This window comes from Ursus arctos, chromosome X (assembly GCF_023065955.2).
Source record: "Ursus arctos isolate Adak ecotype North America chromosome X, UrsArc2.0, whole genome shotgun sequence".
Lineage (NCBI taxonomy): Eukaryota > Metazoa > Chordata > Mammalia > Carnivora > Ursidae > Ursus > Ursus arctos.
Genome location: NC_079873.1, coordinates 44,170,594 through 44,196,104, shown reverse-complemented (window position 1 = coordinate 44,196,104; position 25,511 = coordinate 44,170,594). Strand labels below are relative to the sequence as shown.

The following is a 25,511-nucleotide window of genomic DNA, read 5'->3' as shown; positions in this document are numbered from 1 at the left end:
GTGGGTGACATGCCTTGGTTGGGTGGGAGGTGGAGGAGGAGGGAGGTTTCCCCATCTCAGCTCATTAACTGCCTGTGTGACAGCAGCAAGGGTGTGGGCTTTGGAGCTGATCCAGTTCAAATCCTGGGGTTTTCCCTACTGAGGCACGCACACTTGGGAAAAGCACCCTCTCAGTCTCGGTTTTCTTGGTTTAAAACTGGAGGTGACGAGCCATTGCCACATGAAGTCACGATGATGACAGGCGGTGATGAATGTCAAGCAGACAGCATGGAGTAGGTGCTCGGGAAGTTATTTCCCTGCTCTTCCTTTCACAGGTTGGAGACTTCCTTCTGCTCTTGTGCCCTCTATGCTTACCCTTTCGTGGCTGGCCTGGCTACGCCTGGGGGCCCTCCACCCCCCCACAGCACGGGCCTTGAGCCATGTTTCTGCCCTTGAGGGTAGGGGGGCGTGGGGGTGACCTGGGCCCGGAAGGCAGGGGCTAGATCCATTATAAGAGCTCTTTCATGTATCTAATTAGGTTGTCAGGTAACAAATAGCTGGATTCTCTTCAGTTTACATGGGAGGGGACAAGTCCAGAGAAGGGAGGGGTCTTTTCCAAGGCCACACAGCAAGTCAGGACAGGGGTTCCTGACTCTGAGGCCAGGCCACTCTCCAGTCCCCCAACCTGCCTCCCTAGGAAATGAACATGTTTCCAGCCCCACCAATTATGTCCTGGCAGAGTCCAGGAGGAATGGGGCAGAGCATTGGCTCTTGGTTAGGGTCAGCAGGGTCCCCAGAAGCAGCAGTCAGTAAACATTTTTTGGTGCCTTCTTAGAGTCTGGAATAGCCTCTAAGAGGGAATGGTTTGGGTGGCCCCTCTCTAGCAGCTTGGACCAATGTCTTGGTTTTTGTCTTCATATGCACATTCAAGTGGAAAAAGCAGCTGGGGCCATCTAACCATTTGATGCCTCCTCGAGGACCCAACCTGAGCTTTTGAAGAGCTTAGATCCAGAAGGACCAGAATGAAATCCAATAAGCATTTGGCTTGTTTGTTTCTTCCTTGGTGGGCCAAGCTGGACTGCCTTTGGTTGCTCCCCATTCTCCCACCTTCAACTTGATGCTGGTTTTGTCTTCCCAAAGCTTAGCTGTTAGCACTCAAATCCTGGCTCAGTCACAGACTTGACCCTGTTACCCTTGGCAAATCACCTAGCCCCTCAGAGCCTGGTCTTTCACCTGTAGAATAGGGATAATAATCTTGCAGGGAAATTGTTAACAGATGCATGTGAAATGCCTGCCTCCTGCCAGACACACAGTAAGCTGTTCTCTGCCACCTACAGAAACGAACGCAAACTTCTTGTCTTGACATTGGAGGTCCTCCACCGCGTGGCCCCAGTCGATCTCCTCATCCTCATTCCTCGCCCACACTTCGACCACCCACTCACTGTTCCCTGAGAAGGCCTGTGTGTAATTTTCCGGCTCCGTATTTTACCTGTGCCTCCCCCCACCCCCACCAAAGGTGCTTCCCCCAGCCTCCCTGATGAAGATTTCGTCACTCTTGTGAGATGGGCTTAAAAGACCCATCCCTCACAAAACGTGCCTTTGATCACATCCTCTGAGATCCTTCATGTCGTTATCATTCTTCCCCACCAGACCAAAAGCGGCTCAAGAGTGACAATGGTCTGAATCATCGCTGTCCATAGTGTTGCACAGCACAGATGACACTGAAATTTTGTTGATTTGAATGAATGTATATTTCTTTCTAAGCTGAATCTTAGAGTAGGGTATCTTTGCATTGGTTGGTTTGCTGATTGGTGCAACCTGCATACCGAGCTTCTGGCTGCCCCCCCACCCCCCCGGCCGCCCCCACCTCTTCATTCCTCCACTCCCCAGAGACTCAGCATACAGACTGTGGAGGAGGGGTAGTTCGTCTCCTCACCTCCCAATTTCTTTTAGGGCCTGAAGACAAGAAGCCCAGTGGCTGTCTGGCCATCAAAAGTTCTACTGCCGGTCTCTTTGGGGATGTGGATGGGAAGGGACAACACATAACAAAGGACAAAGTCCTAGACTCTCACAGAATTCTTTGTCCTAGACCCATGCTGTCCAATAAGTCTGTGATGATGGAAATGTCCTATATTTGTGCTGTCCAGTACAGTAACCCCTAGCACATGTGGCTATTGGGCACTTGAAATGTGGCCAGTGCACCCAAGGAACTGATTTTTTTTTTTAAATTTAAATAGAAATAGCCACGTGTGTGTGGTGGCTACCATATTAGACAGAGCAGGACAAGACCTTCAGTAGGGAATAGCCTGGCAGGGATAATGTCCATGAGATATGATACTAAGTATGGGCCCAGAAGGGAGCAGAGCATGTATGGGGGTACAAAGAAGGGGAAAACCCAACTTGGGGTGGGGGGTGGATGGGCAAGAAGGGAACTGCCCCTTTAGCTGAGTCTAGAAAGGTGAGTAGGAATCACCCTGGTAAAGGAGGGCATTTGTCAGAAGGAGTAGGGTGTACAAAGGCGTGGAGGTGTGTGAGTGTGTGATGTGTTAGTGCCATAGTGAGAGGAATGGGAGAGGGAAGTTCAGAGGGTAGGCACGGCATATCCCGAAGCACAGAAGCTGCCAGGCAGTGTGTCCTCATTCCTCTGTTGCCAATAGGTTTTTTCACCCGAGCCTTATGAGGACCTAAAGTAAGACCCAGTGACACACTGAGCTACATAGTGTTCCCCACTGTAAAGTTACTGCATTTCCCCTTTGTGATAAATGAGCATCTCATGGAGAGCATCATTGAGATTATGTAAATATCTTGTTCTCCTCAAACTTTCACCCACCAGTATTTACTGATGAATCTCCAGGTTGCCAAATGGTGATTTTCCAATGCCATCATTCTTTTTACATGGATTAGTTGGCTTTCCACTGTAAGGGAGAGCTTTCCCTTCTTCTACAAGTATTTGTTTATATCCTCATGGACTCTTGATTGTCTATTGTATTCGATGGGTTATAACACATTAGTATCATTCTTTATAATGATGTTCAAAATGCCCCAGATCTGGCCAGCAGGAGGCCCTCTGGGAGCTGGCTCTGATGTCGTTTTGGCAAGTCTCCATCTTTTTTTTGAGCACTTCCTTGTTTTCTGGCACCAAAAGATGCTCCAGGCCCATCATGTACTTTCCCTGCCCCAGTCTTGGAATCAGCCACTTTTTCCAAGGAGCCCTGGTTCTTTTTAGTAGAGAATGGCATTTAGAAACCAAGATTTGGGCCAAGATTCAGTGTCATAGCTATGTTTTAAGAACTTACTTTTTTGCTTGGAAAAATTCTGAGCATCTGTTGATGATCTTCTAACTCCATCCTTCCTTCAGGGAAAAGCTTTTCCTTTTCCCTCATTTTATTTATGTATATCAGTGTGGAGTCATGGATTTTTATTTCACTCTTCAATGAGTTATAATCCACTATCATAATTCATTTGGAATAATTATTTTTTTTTATTTATTTAACAGAGATAGAGACAGCGAGAGAGGGAACACAAGCAGGGGGAGTGGGAGAGGAAGAAGCAGGCTCATAGCAGAGGAGCCTGATGTGGGGCTCGAACCCAGAACGCTGGGATCACGCCCTGAGCTGAAGGCAGACGCTTAACCGCTGTGCCACCCAGGCGCCCCTGGAATAATTATTTTGACTGTATCATTTTATTGTTATGTGTATGGATATATATCCATGAATTCACACAGATACCTTGATACTTTGAGGAGGCTCTTTTGATAATCCAGGCTAGAGATAGTAAATGGCTCTCAGGGGAATAGAAGATTAGAAAATAGCAGGGGGGAGAGGGAGAGATTCCAGAGCTATTCAGGAGTTAGAACTCACAGCTCATACCTACTTCAGAACTAGAAGGGACCCTATTTTACAAATCAAAAAAGTAAGGTACAGAGTCACTCTCATCCTGTCCATTCAGAAAACACGGATGGGGTGAGTGTGGTGGAGAGCCCAGCCAAGGCTTCCAATCACTGCTTTGCACCAGCTCCGTACCAGACTCCCTCTCCCAGGTGGGTGGGTGAGGCCGACCTAGCCCCCAGCCCAGGATGAGCTCCCTGGTGCTTCCCAATTCTTAACTCTGCAGTGCCTGGATGCAGGTTGATCTCCAGCAAGACCCAAGGGTTGGGAAAGGAACCAGTTTCCTGAGCACCTTACTGGGGTTGGGGGGTGGGGGCAGGGAGCACCATCTGAGACTTTTACAGGCAGAGCAGAATTGTGTAGCAGTCAGACAGACCTGGGTTTGAATTCCAGCTCTGCCACTGGCTAGCCATATGACGTCATAAATTTATACTTCCCTGAACTTCAGTCCCTTTATGTGTAAAACAGGGATAACAATACCTACTTCATAGCCCTTGGCCCTTGATGAATGGCAGTTATCATTATCTCTAATCTTCATAACTACCCTGTGAGGAAGGGATTACAGATCCTCATTGGATAAATGAGAAAATCAAGACTAACAAAGAGGTACTTAGCAGATCTCTGATGGTGAATGTCAGCTTCAGGAAAGCAGGGACCATATCTGTCTTGGTCACCATTTTATTCCCAGGGCTCAGAAAAGTGCCTGGTGCATAAGAGGAGCTTGTTTTATTTTTATTTTTTTGCGGAGTAGGGAGCCTGACACCGGGCTTGATCCCAGGACCCCAGGATCGTGACCCGAGCCAAAAGCAGACGCTTCACCAACTGAGCCACCCAGGCACCCCAGAGGAGTTTAATAAATATTTGTGAATGAATGAATTAGATCTGACTGGCTTCAAAGACTCTCTGCAATTTCCATTTGCCCTTAGAAGATGGTGGGGGAGGTGTCGGGGCTAAGGATCTCAAAGAAGGCTATGGGATGTGTGGGCTGAGCTGAGCCCCCAAACCTGGTCTCCTGACTCCGGATTCATATTCCCTGCCCTTCACTGAGCTGCATTTGATGGAAAGGCTGAACTGCCTTCAGCCTAGGATCTGGCGTATCTCCCACTTTCTGCATTCTCCTCACTCTTCTGCCTGGTCCTATTCCTGGTGAGAACAAATGATAGGAAGAGCATTTGACCAGGAGGTAGCAACTTCCTGTGTAACAGTGGGCAAGTTGTTTAATCTTTCTAGAATTTAGTTCCTCATCTACAGAATGGGTAAGTTGACCTACATCTTTCCTGGGACAAAGGTTAAGGGAAATTGCAAAGATTAATAATAATTAAAATAATTAGGCCTATCTGACACTAGGGTGTGAGCTCCTACTGGTGTGCACTGCTCTATCAGATAGGATGTCTTCAGATCAGTCCTGAAGTAGGCAGAATGATGTACCTAACTGGGACATGATATAGTTAACTGTTCCTGCTTCAAACATATTCAAGCTTGTAACAGATGCTTAATCTACACAGGAAGTATTGCAAAGAGCATATATTATTTTCAATCAATATATACTAAGGATGCTCAAAAATATACATTCATTTTTTCTTTTGTTTACTCAACATTTACTGCTTACCATGACAAGTGCTAGGGATGTATAAAGCCACATGGTCCCTGCCCTTAAGGAATTCAGTCTGATGGGGGAACACAAAATAAGCATACATGTACTCTAATATGTCCACAGTAGGTGTTCAAACTATATGCAATAGGCCCACAACCAAGGAATAACATAATGCTCAAAGGCTGCAGATGCCTGATGTGTGGGCAAAGTACTGGTCTGATACTCAAAGTAGTTGCAATAAACCTGTTCAGAAACTGCTCAATGAACATGCACAGAATAGGAGTAGATGTACACATAGTAGGCACTCAAATGCATATGACAGGGGCTATACACAATAAATACAACCTATGTACACAGATGTTTGGTAAGTACACATTAGGCTCACAAATGGTAGGTGTTTCATACAGTAGGCACTGGTAGGCGATAGGTAAATATGCTGTTGTTAAACATCCAACAATCAAAATATATATACACTCAGGCCTATTTTATAAGAGTCAATTCTATAAATGTACACACAATAAAAGTGCATACAGAACAATTCAATGTGTTCATTAAAATGCTGACTGACAATGACTCTTTGCGAGGTTTGAATGGAAGTCCCATCTCTTGAGAGGCCGCTACACATAACCTTGGATGAAATATATATTTCCTTCCTCTCCTTGGGACCCAGAATTCTAAAAATCAATAATCCCCAGGGGGTGAGCTACATCTTGCTTTCCTTCTTACAAAGCCCCAAAGGTGTTGGGAGCTCTCTAAGTCTTTCCCAACATGCTTGCCAGCATAAGGGGTCCCTAGCAATCAAGCACCCAAAGCCGCCTTCTACGGCCCACACCGGAAAGACCCTGAAGAAGAAAATGCTGGGGCGGGGCCCACGCCAGAGCTGAGGTCATAGAGGGGGAGCCAGTTTGGGCCCACCACCCACCAACGCCAGCTCCTCTTCCGGTCTGTCTTCATAACGCGCATGCGCACCACTGGCCTTTAAACGTGCGCCGCCGGTCCATCCGGAAGAAGGATCCGGCAGTTTAATTACAAATTTGCTCCTCCGCCGCCGTGGTGGACTATTTTCTCTCAGTCTGGGAGGTACTTTTGAGTTCCCGCTTCCAAATAGGGAACCTACACAGCAGATTCAGCTCGGTCCCCGCGGGATGAAAGTTTCCTAGGGCTTGGCCTCACGCAAGGTATACGAGGCTCGGAGGGACACACCGCGGAGGGATTCGGTTTGTTGTGGTGAGGGGAGGGGGAGACGCTGACAAACCAAGATGGCGGCGGCGGCGGTGAAGGCCGCGGCTGCTGGGAGGTAACTGTAGTGGTGAAGGCTGCGGTAGTTGGGAGGCAGCGGCAGAGTTTGGAAGGAACGGAGCAGGACGAAGAGGCGGTAGCAGTAGCGCTAGCCTGAGCCTCTCAGAGCGTGGCAGCTACACGCCCCCCAAGGCCCTCGGCGGGCGGCGGCCGCCCCGCTTAGGGCCTAGTCTCCGAGCAGTGCCTCGGCTTCATACAGCGGCGTCCGCCATGAGTCCTTAAGGGTGGTCCGAGCCCTCCAGTCCTAGGGCCCACCATGGAGCCGGGGTCCGACGACTTCCTGCCGCCGCCGGAGTGCCCGGTGTTCGAGCCTAGCTGGGCCGAGTTCCGAGACCCTCTGGGCTACATCGCGAAAATCAGGCCCATCGCCGAGAAGTCGGGCATTTGCAAGATCCGCCCACCCGCGGTAAGGCCCGGGGTCTGTGGTCGCCGCCGGCAAGGCCGGGGATGAAGAACTAGGGTAGCTGGCGGAGGACTCTGGGGCGGAGGGTATCTCGAGGTGTGGGAAAACGGGGTGGCTGGGACCCCTGTGGATGTGCCGCGGGGTCGGAGAAAGGGTGATGGGGCCAGGGGGTCCTCTCGTGTGAGGCCCCCAAGGGACCTGGGGGTCAGAGACCCACCCTCACTTCCACTCCGCCTTTCAGATTCATTCCCGGTAAGGTTCAAAACAGGGATGCTTAGTGGGCCGGGGAGAGTTCAGAGAGGTACCTGCACATCTCTTAGTTACCCCGGACCACCCAGGTCAAGGCTGCACTGAATAAGGCCATTTTTCCGTTTATTGTCATCACTTCCCATAAGGCAGGCAATGTGGTGTAGTGGAAAGACCACAGCTGTAAATGGAGACAGACCTGAGTTCAAAATTCCACTGTGCAGCTTACCAGCTGTGTGACCTTGGACAAGTAACTTAATCTCTCTGAGCCTGTGAAATGAGTCCTATGAATGGTTATTTCAAGAATTGGATTAAACTAGGTAGAGTCTATGTAGTAGGCGCTAGATAAGTGGTAATTACTGTGACTGCGAAGGTGTTTGATGTGGTCATTGGTTTGCTTCTATGTGGGTTGACTCATATTTACTCACACCCTGCCAAACCAATCCATCTATGATAATGTGCTGGCAGATCAGTCAGGAAATAAGTCTCGCGGGGAATGTTCTGTTTGGCTCCCCTGAGATACGTTTAGGGAATTGTCCCCTTCTTTTCCTAGTTGAAGGCAATATCCTTCCCTGCACATCACCCCCCCGACTTGACTTCTATGGATAGGCTTGGACCAATCAACTTGGCAATGGGGTATGAGTCTTTCTCAGAAGATTTGTACTATGTACTGTCCCAGGATGTAGCAGGTCCCAGAGGAAAGGGGATTCTTGGACTCCCAAAAACAGAATGGAGCTATGGAAGTCTGTCTCCTTTAGAACACTTGATTCCCAGAGGTCAACGACAAAGGGCATATCTTTGTTCCTAGGCCTGGCTTCAGGCTGCAAGAAGTCCCCCAAGGGCTAGGATAGGCTGCCACCTTGCTGGCATGGAGGAGAAATGATGATATGAGTTGTTCAGTCACCACTTGGGATTCCAAAGGCAGGAATTGAGTTTGGAACAGGGTGTGTTTTTTTTGTTTTGTTTTAAGATTTTATTTATTTATTTGACAGAGAGAAACAGCGAGAGAGGGAACACAAGCAGGGGGAGTGGGAGAGGAAGAAGCAGGCTCCCAGCAGAGGAGCCTGATGTGGGGCTCGATCCCAGAACGCCAGGATCATGCCCTGAGCCGAAGGCAGACGCTTAACGACTGAGCCACCCAGGCACCCCTGGAACAGGGTGTTTTTGAGCGGGTGTCTCCTGTCTGAAAAGGGATGGGAAGCGTCACTGCCACCTGAGGAGGGCACCATAGGCCTCCTTATCCAGCTTGGTGTTTTCTGGTGTTTAGCCACAGATCTGTGGGAAAGAAGTGTATCTGACATAGGGGGTGGCTAAGGCCTGTATTTCCAGGTTTCTGCTTGGACTTACGGGCAGCCTGGCCTTGTGCAGGTGTTGTTACCCTTCTTTGGGGGACCAGGAAAGGGAAAAGTGACATGTTTCACGTGTGTGTGTGTGTGTGTGTGTGTGTGTGTGTGTGTGTGTATGTATGTAAGAGAGAGAGACACACACCTGCAGGGGGCCATCTTTTGTTGTGCTTCTGGTCTCTACCTCAATAGTGTGCTTCCCTCTGATCCAGGAGACCTGGTCTCTCTGGTTTTGTTCGGTTTTTTTCCTCCTATAGGGCTGCTCCTACGCCACCTTTAGGCAGCCAGGCCTTCTAGCTGGAATTTGAAGCACTTGCCCAAGTGGTGCTTGGGCCCAGAGTGGGAACCTGTGTATGGGTGGGTGCTTGGAAATTGGAGGTTTGCCTGAAGAAGGGTGATTTGGGTTTTGAGTTGCTAGACGGTTGACTACTAGTCTTGGGGAAGGTGGGTGGGAAGAGAGTGTTGGTACCCTAGAGTAGACCCAGGGGATCTTGGAAGGGCCTTGCTTCCTGCATTAGGTAGCCAGCTTTTTTATCACCATCCTGATAATACTGGTGTATTTGGCACACAGGTGTGTGAAACCAAAGGCAGGATGAGGGAGCTCGTAGGTCCCAGGGGGAGCCCAGCCGGGAGGTTTGCTGGACTTTCCCCAGCTATCTGTTGCACCCACAGCTCCTGTTCTAGGATTCAGTTTTGCTGTTTCCTGTCAGGTTGCTTGATGGTGTACTTATCTAGAACTTGACTCAGCAGGAAAGAAGGGTGTCTGGAGTTTTGGGTTTGAGTACCTTTCTCCCTGCACTAAGGGGAATGTCCTACTGATGGGTGGCAAGAGGGCACGGGGAGCTTGTCTGGGCTTGAGCCACACCATTTTAGTCTTTTCTGTCTCTCCCTCTCTCTGTCTCTTTCTCTCTCCTTTTTTTAATTTGCCAGTGCTTCACTGAGCCTCAGGTGTTTGCTGCAAACCTGCTTCAGCTGGGAGTTTGGGGGGGAGTATGTGTGCATGCAAGTATGAGTCCTCTGGCTTCTTTTCTAAAAGTGTATGTGCAGAAGAGGCCAACAGCTTTTTCTTCTCTTTTACTACCACCGGCTTCCATATGTATGCATGTGTGTGTGTATGAACACTGGTATCCTGGTGTAGTGCAAAGAGCCTTGGACTGGAGATCAGAAGACATGGGTTCTAGCCTTGGCTCTGCCACTAAATCAGTATGTGATTTTGGAGAAACCATATTTCTTCTCTGGACCTCATTTTCCCCATTTGTAAAACAAGGGCACTGGTCTAGGTTACTCTAGGTTCTTTTTACCACTGTGACAGGAGCCGGGGCTCTGGGGAGAAGAGGACTGCATGGGAGGTTTTGGGGGGGAGGGCATCAGTGAGGGGCTCCCCACAACCACCCTTTGGGTAAGACACAATAGGCTCCAACTTGGCTGGGCAGAGTCACCCCCCCCCTTTCATTATCTTTCCCTGACTTCCTTCCTCCTCCCCAAATTCTCCCATTCTTTGCCACCACAGTTGGGTATTCCATCACTAACCCCACCCCCCACCCCCACCCACCCCCGCCTCTTCCTGTACTGGGCAGGTGTTTGAGAGAGGACCCACAGGAAGCCTTCCAGACTGGGTGAGTGATGCAGATTCTTGCTTTTCCCTGCAGTGTTTGTATTAGGCCCTTTACATGAGAGAACAGACATTGAAGGCCCAAACCTTTAAATCCTGCCAGAATCGGAGCTGAACTACCCTGCATGTGTGGGGTCAGCTTAAGATAGCAAGTCTTAAGGACGACTCCTTTGGATAACATTTTCATTTAAAAACCAATTAAATTTTCCATATCAGTCTTATGAGGAAGCCAGGGCAAGTGTTCATATTCCCACCTTACAGATGAGAAAACAGACTCAGAAAGGTAAAATCCCATAGCTCATAAGTAGCAGAGCTAGATCATGAGCCAAAGTCTTCTGACTCCAGATCCTTTGTGCTTACCAGTACTTCCAGCCTGTGTCCTACCGCACATGCCTGCGGAACAAGGAGTTAATGTGGATGTAGGGAGAGTTTGGGATCAACTATTTTGGGCCCCAAATCTCTGTTTCTTGAAATCCTGGTGCTGTATTGTTGGGAGGGACTTGGGAGAAATTTCCCAGGACATGTGCTTGGGGCATTGAGTGTGGACATGAGGGGCTACTAGGGCCCTGTTGTGAGTTCGGGAGGGGGGGGGGTAGTGGGTTGGGTGTTTGCCAGGTTAAAGGGTCTGGGGTGGCCAAAGGTCTGGGAAGGCACAAACGGGATGCTGAGCTGCCTGTGCTGCCCTCTGGTCTTACACTGTGCTGGAATAACCCGACTCCCTTTCCCCTCTGTAACCTCCAGGACTGGCAGCCACCCTTTGCTGTAGAAGTGGACAACTTCAGGTTTACTCCCCGAATCCAGAGGCTGAATGAACTAGAGGTGAGAAGACTAGCAGCTGGTGGCAGGGTTGGGCGAATGGATATCTGAGCTCTGATCCCACTTCCCTCATTCCTTCTCAGGCTAAGGTACTTTACCCGACTCGGCCTTTATTCTCTCTTCTGTGAAGTTGCACGGAGGTCATGCAGGAAGCTTTAGAGCTCTGACTATAACCAAGAGCAGGAGCATTTATCGTCTCCAGTCTGATAGCTCAAAGACTGGGCGTGTCCATTTCCCTAAAGGTTTGCTACTTCTGAAGCTCTCCTGTCAGCTAACCTATCATACCTGAATCAAGAAAAGGGAAATGGGTTGGCTGAGGTCTTTCTTGGCCAGCTGAATGTGGCCTTATTATCCAGTTCATCCACAGCCCTGTGCTTCCTACCTTCCTTCTATGGGGCTTAGTAAGGTGGGATGTGAGGTGGATGGGCAGGAACAACACAAGAACCGATCCATATGGAGGCTAGAATGGTTATAAATTTGAACCGGGGTCAGGCAGGTAGGCTTTTCCCTCTCCCTTTTGTTCTGTACAGGAAGTCCAGGCCCTTTGCAGGATAGGTGAGGTTCTCCACTAAGGGCTTGAGAATGCCCTGGGTTAATGAGAGTGGATGCTTTGAAGCCAGTTCTGGGAAAGATCCTGGAGTTTCCCATGGAAGATGTAGTTTAGAAGTTTACTGCCACTTTTCTACCTCATTGTTACATATCCACGAACCCTACTAGATGTCCTGGGGAGGGGGTGTATTAGGCCTGACTGGAAACCCATGACGTAAAGGCTTACTTGTTTCTAGACCACAGTTCCTCAACCTTGATACTATTGACATTTTGGCCCAGATAAATTTTTGTCATGTAGGGGCTGTCCTGTGCATTTTAGGATGTGTATCAGCATCTCTGGCTTCCTTCCACCTGATGGATGCCAGCAATTCCTTTTCCTAGTAATGGCAACCAAAAGTGTCTCCAGGCATTGCTAAATGGCCCCAGGGGCAGGGGGCAAAATTGTTCTCCTCACTGAGAACCACTGTTCTAGAGTCAGTCTATGTGCTGTCCTGGTCAGAGCAAAAATCCTCTCATGAAGGGGGTATAAGTTTCTTAAAGAAATGGATCTGACCAAGTCTGTGGGGGTACAGCTAGTACAAGATGTCGGCTAGCATGGGACAAGAACAGGTTTTCTAGAGATACTGTGCTGGCTAATGATGGGGAAGAGCAGGGATGAGGCCAAGATTGGAAAGCTAAGGGGTTAAGGTGCAGGGAGTAGAGTTCCTGGCCTCTTCCAGGTTCTCACAGCTAAAGAGCCATAGGTTGTTTCTTTCTACAAATAGACCTTAGTTTTCCCCATCTATGAAATAGAACTGTTTCTGTTCCTCTAGTGGGATCTGAGCAAGGTGGTGAATGGTAATGACTTCTCTAGTTCTCCCTAGAATCAGGCCCTCTGACCCGTGCAAGGTGGTGCTAGACTTGGGGCCTTGGGGAGCCTTTCTTAGGTCACTGAAATTTCAGGGAAGCATGGTACATGCCTTGTTTCCAGGATCCTTGGCCCACATCCAGTCCGGTGTTGACAGGGTGCTAGTGCTGCTTTGGTACACTATCTCTTAGTTCTTCAGCATGCACTGTCAGCCTTTAGCCACCATGGGACAAGTTTTGTGGTGCATAAGAAGAGGTAAATGTGCTCTTTTGGAGCCTTCAATCTCTGAAATGTGCCTAGAGCTTAGATACAGTTTTAGAGGTTCCAGAGAACCTTCACTTGTCTCTCTTGTAAGTCCACCCTTCTGGAGTAAGTGGACTGAGCAGTTATTTTATTTCGCTTTTATAATCTGAAGATGGAGGTCCAGAGAGTAGAACCAATTTGTTCAAGGCTATACAGCAAATCAGTAGCAGGGAATAGCTAAAACTTAAGTTTTTTGACATTTGGATCTCTTGGTACCTGCTCTGTGACGTAAGGAAGGCTCTCTGTAAAAGAGATGATGATCCTCACACAGCCCTGTCAGAGAGATTGAGAGGGTGTGCATGTAAAGCTGTGGCTGTTGTGACTCGACCTTCTCCGTGTTGGGACCTTGGGCTTATCCTATTGACTAGAAGGTGGCAGAGATGAGAGAGAGGTGGGCTAAGCACTGCCTAGAGCCTGGGACCCATTTCACTGGGAGAGGCCCTGGATGGTGGGCTGCTCTGTACCCTTTCTTCTCTCCTAAGATTAGGCCAGAAGACGGGTCAGGTGGAGGGGGAGGCCAGCCTCTTTGAGCCATTTCTTTTCCAGGCCCAGACAAGAGTGAAGCTGAACTACTTGGACCAGATTGCCAAATTCTGGGAAATCCAGGGCTCCTCCTTAAAGATTCCTAATGTAGAACGGCGGATCTTAGACCTCTACGGCCTCAGCAAAGTAAGAAAAGGCTTTTCTCAAACCCCTCTCCACCCCTTAATATCCTTGGTACTCTGGGGGTCCCTTGGTTTGGATATTAGGTCTCTGTGCCGCAGTGAAAGGGGCACAGCCTTGTAACACATGAGCTGTCATTGGAACTTCTTGGCATCGCTTACTGCAGTTTGAACCTGAGTGGTGGTGGTAGGAGGAGGGGATAGCCCCCAGTGAGGTGAGGGGCTGGAGTTGTCCTCATCACCCTGTCTGCAGGCCTACTCCCTTATGTACATAAGCACAGTACATCCACATCCCTTCCTGCTTGTCCCTGCAGATCGTGGTGGAGGAAGGTGGCTATGAAGCCATCTGCAAAGACCGTCGGTGGGCCCGGGTGGCCCAGCGCCTCAACTACCCACCAGGCAAAAACATTGGCTCCCTGCTACGCTCCCACTATGAACGCATCGTTTACCCCTATGAGATGTACCAGTCTGGAGCCAACCTGGTGGTAAGGATGCCAGGCTGGGGTGGAAGAAGGCTTCCCCCACCCCGCTAGATGCAGATTTCTTACACTTGCTCTTAATGGAACTGGTTCAGTGGGCTGGAGACCTGGGAGCTAGACTCTACCCTTTTCTAGTGGTGCTTATTCTCCTCCCATGCTGCCCAGGGTCAGAGGTCCTGGAGTTGCCCGCAGGGTCAGCCTATTGTCCAATATGTGACAAGGTTTTAACTGATAAAGACATTCCAAGGAGGGAGAGATGTTTTGGGCTGGAGAGGTCTGGGAAGAGATGGCATCTGATTTAATTAGGGAGATGCTTGTGGGGAGGTGTTTGAAGGTGGAATGACAAAGCAAAAGAGAATTCTCGAAGTATGTGCTGGTGTCATTGGTAATGAGCATTTGAGCAGAGCCTATTGTTGTACGTCAGGTGGGTGCAGCCACAGCTTTGTTTGCTGTTGGGTAAGGATAGAGGGAAGGCATTGTTGGGGGCTGCAGCCCCATACCCTGACCTTTACTCCTCACTTGTCCCCAGCAGTGCAACACACGTCCATTTGATAATGAGGAAAAGGACAAGGAATACAAACCCCACAGTATCCCTCTTCGACAGTCTGTACAGCCTTCCAAGTTCAATAGCTATGGCCGGCGGGCCAAGAGGCTGCAGCCTGATGTGAGTACTTCTAACTTAGAGCTTTGGGGGTGGGAGTCCACAAAGTTCTGACCAAAGTTCTGTTCCCTGTTTCACTCTCCCTTTACTCTGTTCTCTGAGTTCTGAGCAGTCGTGTGCCCCCCTCTGGCTTCATTCTTGCTCTTTCCTTCACTCTCAGCTGAGCTTCTGAGCTGGGTCTTGATCTGCTCATACAGTATCTTTTCTGTGTCTGCCTTTTTTTGCCTGTCTTACTCTTTCCGAACTCACTCTGCTCCTAAGGGTAGACCTCTTCTTTTCCTTTATACCTATATCCTAGCTTCAGGCAGAAGCTTATGTGCCAGGCATTGTTCTAGGCACTGGAGATACAACAGAGAATAAGATAGACATTGTCCCCCGGCTCACCAAAGCATGTCATTTAGTAGATTGTATCAGTCACTGCCATTTATTGGTAGTGCCACACACTGTTAGATTTCTTTCTCTATGTTACCCTCAGACCCCTTTGTAAACCTCCTTGTAAGGTAGGAGTTAATATTCTCATTTTACAGTTGGGAAAACTGAAATTCCACCTTAATTTCTTTCCAAGAGAGGGCTAATGGGGGAGCTCACTTAACCCTAGTCTCCAAAAAGCAGCTCTGAATTCTTGCTCAGGCCTGCTTCTGCCTCCTGGCATGAGCTCAAATGATATATAGCCTAAGCTATTGTTCTTTTAGGATGGGGCAGTTTGCCTTAGATAGCAGACTTGATTCATTTCCTTTTTCCCTCCCAGCCGGAACCCACGGAGGAAGACATTGAAAAGAATCCGGAGCTGAAGAAGCTACAGATCTATGGGGCAGGCCCCAAGATGATGGGCCTGGGCCTCATGGCCAAGGATAAGACCCTGCGGAAGAAAGGTAAGGCCTGACAGGCTGGGGCAGTGTGAAGGATGGCCTCACCTGGGGAGAGGAGGCGGGGCCCTGACTGTTCTAGACCTGTACTTTAGAGCCACTCTTCCCTCTCCCAGATAAGGAAGGGCCTGAGTGTCCCCCCACCGTAGTGGTGAAGGAGGAGTCAGGCGGGGATGTGAAGGTGGAGTCAACCTCACCTAAGACCTTCCTGGAGAGCAAGGAGGAGCTGAGTCACAGCCCAGAGCCCTGCACCAAGATGACCATGAGACTGCGGAGGAACCACAGCAATGCCCAGTTTGTAAGGACCCAGCCCTGACTTCTTAATGCTCTGCTTCTCATCCCTTCAGCGAGCATTTCCCCAGCATGGCTCTGGACCAGGTTGCATTAAGCAGAAAAGTGGGCCTGGCGGGCCCTGCCCTCAGGTAGCTCACTTAATTGGGGAAACAAGGCCAACTCAATGGAACAAAGGACAAGAAAGGGTGATCAAGTGCTGTCAACATGAAGTGCTGGAAGGGTCCAGAGAAGGAGGCTCCCTCCATTGCTTCAGGATAAAGGCTAAGCTCCTCATTACCATGCATGATCCAGTCCCTGCTGACCTCTAGCCTCATTCCCCAGCACTGCCCACCTCACTCCTCTGCTATAGCCACACTGAACTACTTGTAGGTATGTTCGTTTTTTCCCCTGAGACGTGCCATGCTCTTTCTTTCCCCCCATCCCTTTGCACCTGCTATTTCTTCCACCTGGAAGAGTTTTCCCCTGTGCTCTGCCCCATTGCCAAACTTCAGTTTGCCTTCAGGTTTCAGTCAGTTTCAGATGTCATTGTCAAGTGTCACCTTTTCAATTAAGTTCTTCCTTCAAGGCTGTCCCTCCTTATCTCCAGCAGATTGGAGTGCTCCCTTCTCTAGGCTCCCCTAATATCTTCTATGAGCTGATATCAGCAGTTTCCCCGTTAGCTTTTTAAACTTTTGTAACTGTGCCTCTCTGGAGTACTGTGTGCCTTTAGAAGGCAGATGCCATATCTTATTTATTGCTGTACTTCAGAGTCCAGCATAGTGTTGAACACGTAAGTGCTCAGTGTTTATTGAATATGACTGCGTGATAAAGACTCAGCTCTCCCAGCTCTTGTTGCTTATTTGGAGAGGTGGTATGTGCGTACAGTTAAGTTCCAGAACTAGATCGACTAGCCTGTAACGGGGCTGTGACTGATCTAGCCAGCAAGCACGGTGGGTTTCTGATGGAGAACTCTGTGGACTAGGGTGCTGTCTGGAGGACAGTTTGAAGGCTGGACAGAGCTTAGGTTGATGAACTGTTGCCTCCTTTTCCTCGCAGATCGAGTCATATGTATGCCGGATGTGTTCCCGAGGGGATGAGGATGACAAGCTTCTGCTGTGTGATGGCTGTGATGACAACTACCACATCTTCTGCCTGCTCCCTCCTCTGCCTGAGATTCCCAAGGGTGTCTGGCGGTGCCCAAAGTGTGTCATGGCGGTAAGGTCTCCCAGCCCCAGTTCGTGTCTGCCTCGGAGGGTAGTCTTGCCTTCCTTCATCAGGCCTTACTGACAGCAGCTTCCCAGCTCAGCCACAGTTTAATGTTTTGGGTGCCTGGGGTGGGGCTAGGCTGGACAGTTTGGGGAGAAAGAAGAGGAAACATAGCCTTTCCTATGTCCTCTGGGAGCCCCCAGACCTCCTCGGGAGGCGAGAGTCATGATTGGACAGATTGTGTGCCGACGTACAGTCAGATGCTAAATTATGCTTTAGAAACTCTGAGGTGTGAAAGTTCAGAGGAGAGGAGAAAGACTAAGGGTAGTAATCAGGGAAGGTGTCAGGAATGAGATTTGGAGTTCAGGAATATGAAGGAAAAAAATCGTTCTTTTGATTTCCAGGTTTTTTATTCTTTGTTTTTTTTAGAAAGCTTGGAAAATAGACAAATTACCTATCATCTCACCACCTAGAGACAACCATTTTTAATAGTCTGGTGTATTTTCTTCTCATCTTTTTGTTGTTGCATATATGTAACTATCTTTAACAAGTTTGGGCTCTTATTGTATGTTTTCATTTGCTATTTTATAATCATTTCTGTATATTATTACATTTATTCATGGGTAGTTTTTTCTTGGGGGGCCATCATATGGGTATAATACTTAGTTTGCTTTCCTTTTGTTTTGATAATTTGATTAAGTTTGCAGTGATACAGGCGTTAACTAGAAGAGGTGGGCAGGCCTTGTAAACTTGGGGATGGAGGCACGCCAGAGCAAGGGTAGTTGGGGAGGATGTACCTGGGGCAAGAGGGGCATCTGAAGCAGCAGCAAGGGCTGAGAGGCCCGGTAAGTCTGCCAGGTTCATTTCATGAGCTTGCTTCCTTCCTTCATCCAGATTCTGGGCACTCATCTACATTTCTCTCTGGGTTTCTGGAGAGCAGATGTTGATGGTCTCTCATCTTATGTTAGGGACTCATCTGTGGTCCTAGAGACCAGCTGTGCATGTGCACACACACACACACACACACACACACACACACAGCTGAGGAAAGAGACCAGAGCAGTGTGTAATGGCCTTGGAAGTGGTGGAGATTCCTTCAGGGAGGAGTTTGGACACCAACAGTATTATAGACAGTGAAGGGTGTCGGCTCTACTTGGCTCTCTTTAAGTGGTTGTGGGCCAGTGGACCAGATTGACATTGATTTTTTCAGACATGAGTGACTCTAACTCTGGGGTACATACAGCTCTCCTCTAAAACCATGTACCTAGGTACAAAGTGAGGTAGTCTCACGTCCTGTTTTCTGAGACTGTCTAAAGGACAGGAATAGTGTAGGGTTTGACAGTGTAGAAACTGGTGCCTTTGATATCCGGCCTCTGCACTACTGGAATATTCAATGCCATTTTCCCAAGCTTGTAGTTCCAGTCTGGGCATAAGAAAGCTTCCTTGGGCATCCTGTTTAAACTCCCTATTTTAGCTCAAGAGGAAAAAACGGTGGCAGAAGAGCATAGGATAGCATATTTAAGTCAGAGGTCATAGTTTCGATAGTAAAATCCTAAAGGAAGAGAAGAGCAAAAGCATGGCAGTAGTGCATGTGGGGAAAGAAAAGACTAAGCTGAAGCGCTGGGAGAAGAAGGTGCAGCCATAAAGTGAGGCCTGCCTCAGGTGCCTTGAGTGCAGACCTAGGGCTGTTCTTCCTCCCTGCTCCTACCCCATATTCCAGCTTTGCTTTTGAGGATTCTCCACCTCTGTGCCCTCTGTCTTGGTGACATGTTCTCCTTTGGGTTTCAGGAGTGTAAGCGCCCCCCTGAAGCCTTTGGCTTTGAGCAGGCTACCCGGGAATACACTCTGCAGAGCTTTGGCGAGATGGCTGACTCCTTTAAAGCCGATTACTTCAACATGCCCGTGCACGTAGGTGATGGAGGGCTGGGGTAGTGTCAGAGCTAGGGTCGTAGGTGTTGATGCCTGATAGGCTTAGCTCTTCTGGGTCACTGGGGCCAGGATGTGATGGGCCACGGTCATCTGCTACCCCTGTTCCCCAGATGGTGCCTACAGAACTCGTGGAGAAAGAGTTCTGGCGGCTGGTGAACAGCATTGAGGAAGATGTGACTGTTGAGTATGGGGCTGACATCCATTCCAAAGAATTTGGCAGCGGTTTCCCTGTCAGTGACAGTAAGCGGCACCTAACCCCCGAGGAGGAGGTGAGTGGATGATTCATGGTTATATGTCAGCTGTGTGTGCTTTGGCAGGTCATTTAGTATCTCTGTTGGGTGGGGGTAATTATGCCCGCTTCCCACGGCTGCTGTGAGATTTAGATAAGATGGTATATGTAAAGAACACAGCCCAGTATCTGGCATGGCATCTCTAGCCACGAGGATTGGCTGTTTCTTTGTACGATAGGGATAGTATCTACCTTACAGATTTGTTGTAAGAATTAAATGAGAAGGTGTATGAAATACTTGGCAGGGTGCCTGGCTCATTCATAAGAAGTGTTCAGGGACTGGTATTGTACGTGTGGGGGAAAAAATGAGGGCCCAGGCCTACCTCCAGAGAAGGGGGCGTTTTGGTCCAGAGCAGGGGCTTTTAGCTTGCAAGTATTTTGGTGAGTGTATCTGTAAAACTCCCTGAAATTGAAGGGAATTGAAATTTTGTGTGTATGCATTTGGTGGGTGGGGGTGGGTAGGAGGTGGAGAACATCTATAATATTTCTCAGACATGTCAAAGAGGTCTGTGACCTCAAAATTAAGGTTCCCTATGCTGAAGATCTCAGCTCCTTAGCATAACCCTCATCCCCTTTCCACAAATACCCAACCTGACAGGAGTATGCCACCAGTGGTTGGAACCTGAATGTGATGCCAGTGTTGGAGCAGTCTGTACTGTGCCACATCAATGCAGATATTTCCGGCATGAAGGTGCCCTGGCTCTATGTGGGCATGGTCTTCTCAGCCTTTTGCTGGCATATTGAGGATCACTGGAGTTACTCCATTAACTACCTCCATTGGTGAGCAAGGGGCCTGGGAAGCCAGGGAGGCAGGGTAGGCTCCCTCAGGACCACATGTGTGACCACTCTGTGTGTCCCCTTTCCACGTGGCCAGGGGTGAGCCGAAGACCTGGTATGGGGTACCCTCTCTTGCGGCGGAACATTTGGAAGAGGTGATGAAGAAGCTGACACCTGAGCTCTTTGATAGCCAGCCTGACCTCCTGCACCAACTTGTCACCCTCATGAATCCCAACACCCTCATGTCCCATGGTGTGCCGGTGAGTGCTCAGGAAACAGGGACAAGGGGTAGGAATGATGCGTGTGCTTTGTGGTGGTGGTCGTGGTGGTGGTCATCGTCTGGAATCTACCCCTGCCTCTTTCTCATTCCTCTTCTATCTTAATTTGACAACTCTAATAGAGACTGCACATCATAGTGGCTAGATAATGCAATGTGACGGTGAGCCCTCTGGGCCATGTGTCTGAGGGCAGCACCTCAGGATGGCTTCTTTTCATGTCTGTATTCTAGCCAGTGGAAGAGGGAAACGGGAGAAGGACAGGGCAAAACAAGTCTCCTTATTCTTAAAGTCCCACATCATTTCCTTTCATCTTCTGTTAGTCACAACTTAGTCACATGGCCGCATTTAGCTTCAAGGAAGACTGGAAAATGTGATTCTTATTCTGGATGGTTAGGTACCGGTTACAAATTCATATTGTTGTGAAAGAGGATAAGAATGAATATTGGGGGTTAACTAGCCATCTCTGACATGTTCTATATAGTAGCCCTTCTGGGAGCAGTGGGTAGGTTTTTTTACTTATGTAACAGGTTGTAAGTTCTGTGGTAGTAATGGTAGTAATTTTTTTGCAACATGAAAGTGTATAAAGTCAACATGTACACTTTAAACTTAAACAGTTTTATGTCGTATCTCAAGCTGGAGGGGGGGGGGTACATAACCTCTTTTTAAAAAGTGCTAATATCTGTCAACATTTAAAATAAAACAAATTGAACCCCGAGTCCTAGACTGAACCTCTCCTCCTCCCCTGTGGACTCCTCCCACTCCATAAAATGTTTTGCTGCTTATACAGTCTGGCTTGCCTATAAGGGAATTTCTAGTATTAGCATCATCCCGTTTTCTGGTGTGGATCTTAAGACAGCCTGATCAGCAGTTCTGTAGGAACAGTAATTAGTATATACCCCACCTGTGTTTTGAGTCTTATTCTGTGCTATTCCTCCTCCCCACTTCCTTCAACCCCCACCCCTGACTCCCCCTCCCCCACCACCTTGGCTGCCTTGCCACTTAGTCTAATGCATAGGACGAGGTAGGCAGTCATTACATACTGAATTGATGTCTCGTTGAGATCCCCAGTCATCTGTACATTTGGCTTTGGACTAGGTCAGTGGTTCTCACCCACATTTCTTCTTGTCTTCAGCTTGTTTTGATACACTACATACCCTATAATATTTTTTATTGTATACTTCAGTGATACTTAACATTGAGGGATCTAGGGAATTAGAGGAAGTGTATCCCACAACAGTTCAGGCAGGCTTCTTCCACTCGAAATGGTCGGGGGCTGGGTGTCCTTTTCCCTCAGTGCCTCACTCCATTAAAGAACTATTGGACTCGAGAGGTAGAGGTGGTTGAGGGCCCTTCCACTTCTGCCCTTCATAAGTAGGTGTTGGGTCTGACTTTTCCTCATACTCCTTTCTTCCTGACCTGCAGCACAGCAGTAGTCCTTGCCTACAGTGTCAAGAAGAATTATGAGTGGAAGAGGATCCTTAAGGATTTAGACAGCTAAGATAAATAGCTGTTTAACTCTTATCTCATTTTAAGAAAACTTTAATACAGATTTTTAAACATGTGCTCTTTGCTTCCAGCTCCACAGCATTTGTCCTGCTCATGGCTCACCAGCTTCTCTGGCCAGCTGCCGCTTCACCCCCCACCCCCACCACCCGCCCTGCCCCTCCTGTAGGTGGTTCCCAGCATCTCCAGGCTCTTTGGACTTGGCAGTATCCCCTCAATCCAAGGCATCTGATTTTCATATTCTCATGCTGGCAGGCTGCAGTTTCGCCAGCTGAAGCTCCCCAAGGAGCTATCTTTAGCCCACCCCCTCCCCCCTTCCCCTTTGGTGGAAGGCGGCCATTTCTTTTTATAGCTATATAGCATAAGTATTATTTTCATTATAAAAGAAACCTGCCCCCTTTCCAGAAAATGGAAATTTAGAGTGGTCATCCCTATTTCCTCCACACTTTGTTACGTTTCTGTTATTTTTCTACATAATTTTGACATAACAGTAATCAGTATATGGGTTTTATAATCTCTTTTTAAGTTTAAATGATCTAGAACAGCACTGTCCAGTTTGGTAGCCACATGTGGCTGCTGAGCACCTGAAACATGGCTAATCTCATCTGAAATGTGCTGAAAGTATAGAACATGTGTTGGATGTCAAGGCTTAGTATGAAAATATCTCACTAATAATACTTTTGTATACCACTTTCACATCGAAATGGTAATATTATAGATATATTAAAATGCATTGAAGTTAGTTTCACTTATTTTTTTTTTACTTTTTTAATGTGGCTACTAGAGAATTTAAAAGTACATATGTGGCTGGCATTATATTTCTGTTGGACAGGGTGGTCTAGAATGATTTTTGCTTCCTTACTATAAACTATTTATAACCATCTTTTTTAAAAAAAAAACCCACAACTTTAAGGCAGTATAATTTACTTACCATAAAATGCACCCATTTTAAGTGCACACAGTTCAGTGAATTTACAGAGTTGTGCTACCATCACCACAATCCAGTTTTAGAACATCTGTCACCCCAAAAAGATCCTTCGTGCGCTTTGTAGTCAGTTTCCATTCCAGCCCCTAGTCCCAGGCAACAACTCATCTGCCTTCTGTCTCTAGAGATCTCCCTTTTCTAGGCAGTTCACATACATGGGATAATACGTGATCTTCTGCATCTGGCTTCTTTCAGTTCGCATAATGTTTTCAAGGTTCATCCATGTTGTAGCATGTGTCAGAACTTCATTCCTAAATTTATGGTGGAATACTACTACATTTTATGGAAGTACCACATTTTGTTTATCCATTCACCACTCAGTGGACATTGGGGTCATATTTAACGACTACAGAATGTGAGGAGAGCCTTTTTAGGTAACTACATAGGAAATGGTAAAGGGACATTGCCAAAGTAAGGGTGCAGGTTGAGATGAAGAGTCAGGAGCCTTAAGTTCTATTTCTGGTTCTGCTTCTTGAAGCTTCTCTGGGACTATTTTCACATCTATAAAATTAAGGCTGGGTCTATATTATTTAGCAGGTATTGCTAGAACTCCCTCCATGTACAAGGCCTCTGGCCAACACCTTAAAGACAAACTAGTCCCTGCCTTTGGGTGTGTGCAGTTGAGTGGAAAATAGAGGTGACTAAATGTTAGAGGTGCTTCAAAAGGACAACAGACTGGGTCATTAGGAAGAGGGGGTCAGGAAAGCATTTGTAGAAGTGGTGATCCTTGAAGGAAGATAAGAGTTTACCTTTTGGGACCGTGTCTTCATCATGTGGACATGGGGTTTCAGGTAAGGGGTTCTCAGCCATGGCATTGCCGGTCAGATTTGCGTTTTTTGGAAGATCATTCTAGTGCTTGGTAATGGGGGCCAGTGCAACAGTCCAGGCAAGAAATGCTGATGTTGCCCCTAAGGAGGGATAGATTTGAAAAGAAGAAAATGTATTTTCTTAGTGGGAGGTGGGAGCTGATGTATGACCTGAATAAATGTGGAGATGAATTCATGAACGGGCAGATTCAATATTGTGAGGACGTTAATTCTCTCCACAGTAATCTAGAATCCTAACAGAGGAATTGTTGGGTTGAAGGGTATAAACATTTTAGGTTCTTGATTAATATGAGCAGTTTGGTTTTCCAGAGAGTAGAAGATACTGGTCCATTTATCAGCACTGTACCTATTTCACTGTGTGTTCATGAGCATTGAAAGTTCATCCTAAAAACCTTTGTGAGACTTCTGTAGATGGCAAATGAAACATAGACATGGCTGCTTCCATTCCTTACTGAAACTCCACTAAAATGGCACAAAGGGGTTTTTTTTTAGGTTTAAAAAATTACTAAAATGGAGAAAACAAGAGGATACAGTGATAAAATTCTTGAAACTAGAAAATGGATAAGAAAACAATCTTAGGCCAGTATTGAGACATCGGAGAACCAACCAATCTGATTTATACCTCAGAATTCCCCCAAAGGGTCAGTAGTCAGTGACATCAGGCATTCTGGGAAGAAAGATGAATGGGGTGAAAATAAGGATTGCTTCATGTCTGTGTAGGAAGCTGTGAGGTCCCCTTCTACACTGGGCAGCTGGAAATGTGACCCTCTCTCACTAAAGAAAAAGACTTTACTTTTGAAGAGGTTAAAATAAAAGATCTCTGGACTGAGGTCTTCTAGGTACAGTTGAGGGTGGAAGTATAGTGAAAATAGTAGGATTCATCATGTGTACATAGTGGATGCCGAGGTTCCCAGCCGTCTTCTTACACTTGGCTCTTAGTACACTGGCAGACAGACCTTTTTCCTTCAGGCAAAAAAAAAAAAAAAAAAAAAAAAAAAGATAGTTTTCTCGAGAATCTGGCCCGAAAAGAAAGACCTAGAGTTTCCCAAACTGAATGGCACTTCCAGATCACCCTACAGTGAAGCTCACAGTTGACAGACTTCGCCTATATACTCAGAACTTCCATTCAGCTTTTCCATTTCTTCCTCTTAAAAGTTGGCAGTCACAGATTAACAGACAGCTGAGGAAACTCTAGAAAATAGAACCAACCAAACAAACAAACCGACTTGGATTAAACAGGTTAGGCAGGCAGAGAAGTAAACTTCGAAAAGGGAAAGAAACCTCATGAAGATCTTCAGAGATGAGCATATAGCACAAACCGAAATAAGAACAGGATACTATTTGAAAACATCCTGAGAACAAAAAAGAGCTCTTGGAAATTAAAACTGCAATAATAAAAGGGGAAGAAAAAAGTTTAGAAGATAAATAGTTTAAGGAAATCTCTCAGAAAATAGATTAAAAAATAAAGATGGTAAAGAAAGCTGAAAGAAGAGATTTTGTTCAGGAGGTTCAATATTCAAATAATGAGTTCTAAAAAGAGAGAATAGCTAAAAACAATCAAATCATTAATGAAATTATTCAAGAAAATTTCCCTGAGGGGCGCCTGGGTGGCTCAGTCGTTAGGCGTCTGCCTTTGGCTCAGGGCGTGATCCCGGTGTTCTGGGATCGAGCCCGGCATCGGGCTCCACCACTGGGAGCCTGCTTCTTCCTCTCCCACTCCCCCTGCTTGTGTTCCCTCTCTTGCTGCCTGTCTCTCTGTCAAATAAATAAAAATCTTTAAAAAAGAAAAAAAAATTTCCCTGAACCAGGACTGAGTTTTCAGAATCAAAGGGCATACCCAGTACATGAATGAAAATAGATGCACACCAAGGTATATCTGGTGAATTTTTATATCAAAC

At 47.4% G+C, this 25,511-nt stretch overlaps 1 protein-coding gene across 1 annotated transcript in view; it reads left to right on the top strand.

Moving 5' to 3' along the window:
* The first annotated feature begins 6,532 nt into the window (after positions 1-6,532).
* KDM5C (lysine demethylase 5C) overlaps positions 6,533-25,511 on the top strand; it is a 31,722-nt gene continuing 12,743 nt past the window's right edge. The window contains 13 exon segments of the mRNA XM_044380163.3: positions 6,533-7,165; positions 10,329-10,367; positions 11,105-11,182; positions 13,425-13,547; positions 13,855-14,025; positions 14,549-14,683; positions 15,429-15,552; positions 15,663-15,844; positions 16,876-17,034; positions 18,814-18,933; positions 19,065-19,223; positions 19,842-20,023; positions 20,118-20,280. Of these exon segments, the coding sequence (XP_044236098.2) occupies positions 7,016-7,165; positions 10,329-10,367; positions 11,105-11,182; positions 13,425-13,547; positions 13,855-14,025; positions 14,549-14,683; positions 15,429-15,552; positions 15,663-15,844; positions 16,876-17,034; positions 18,814-18,933; positions 19,065-19,223; positions 19,842-20,023; positions 20,118-20,280 (1,785 nt within the window). The 5' untranslated portion in view covers positions 6,533-7,015.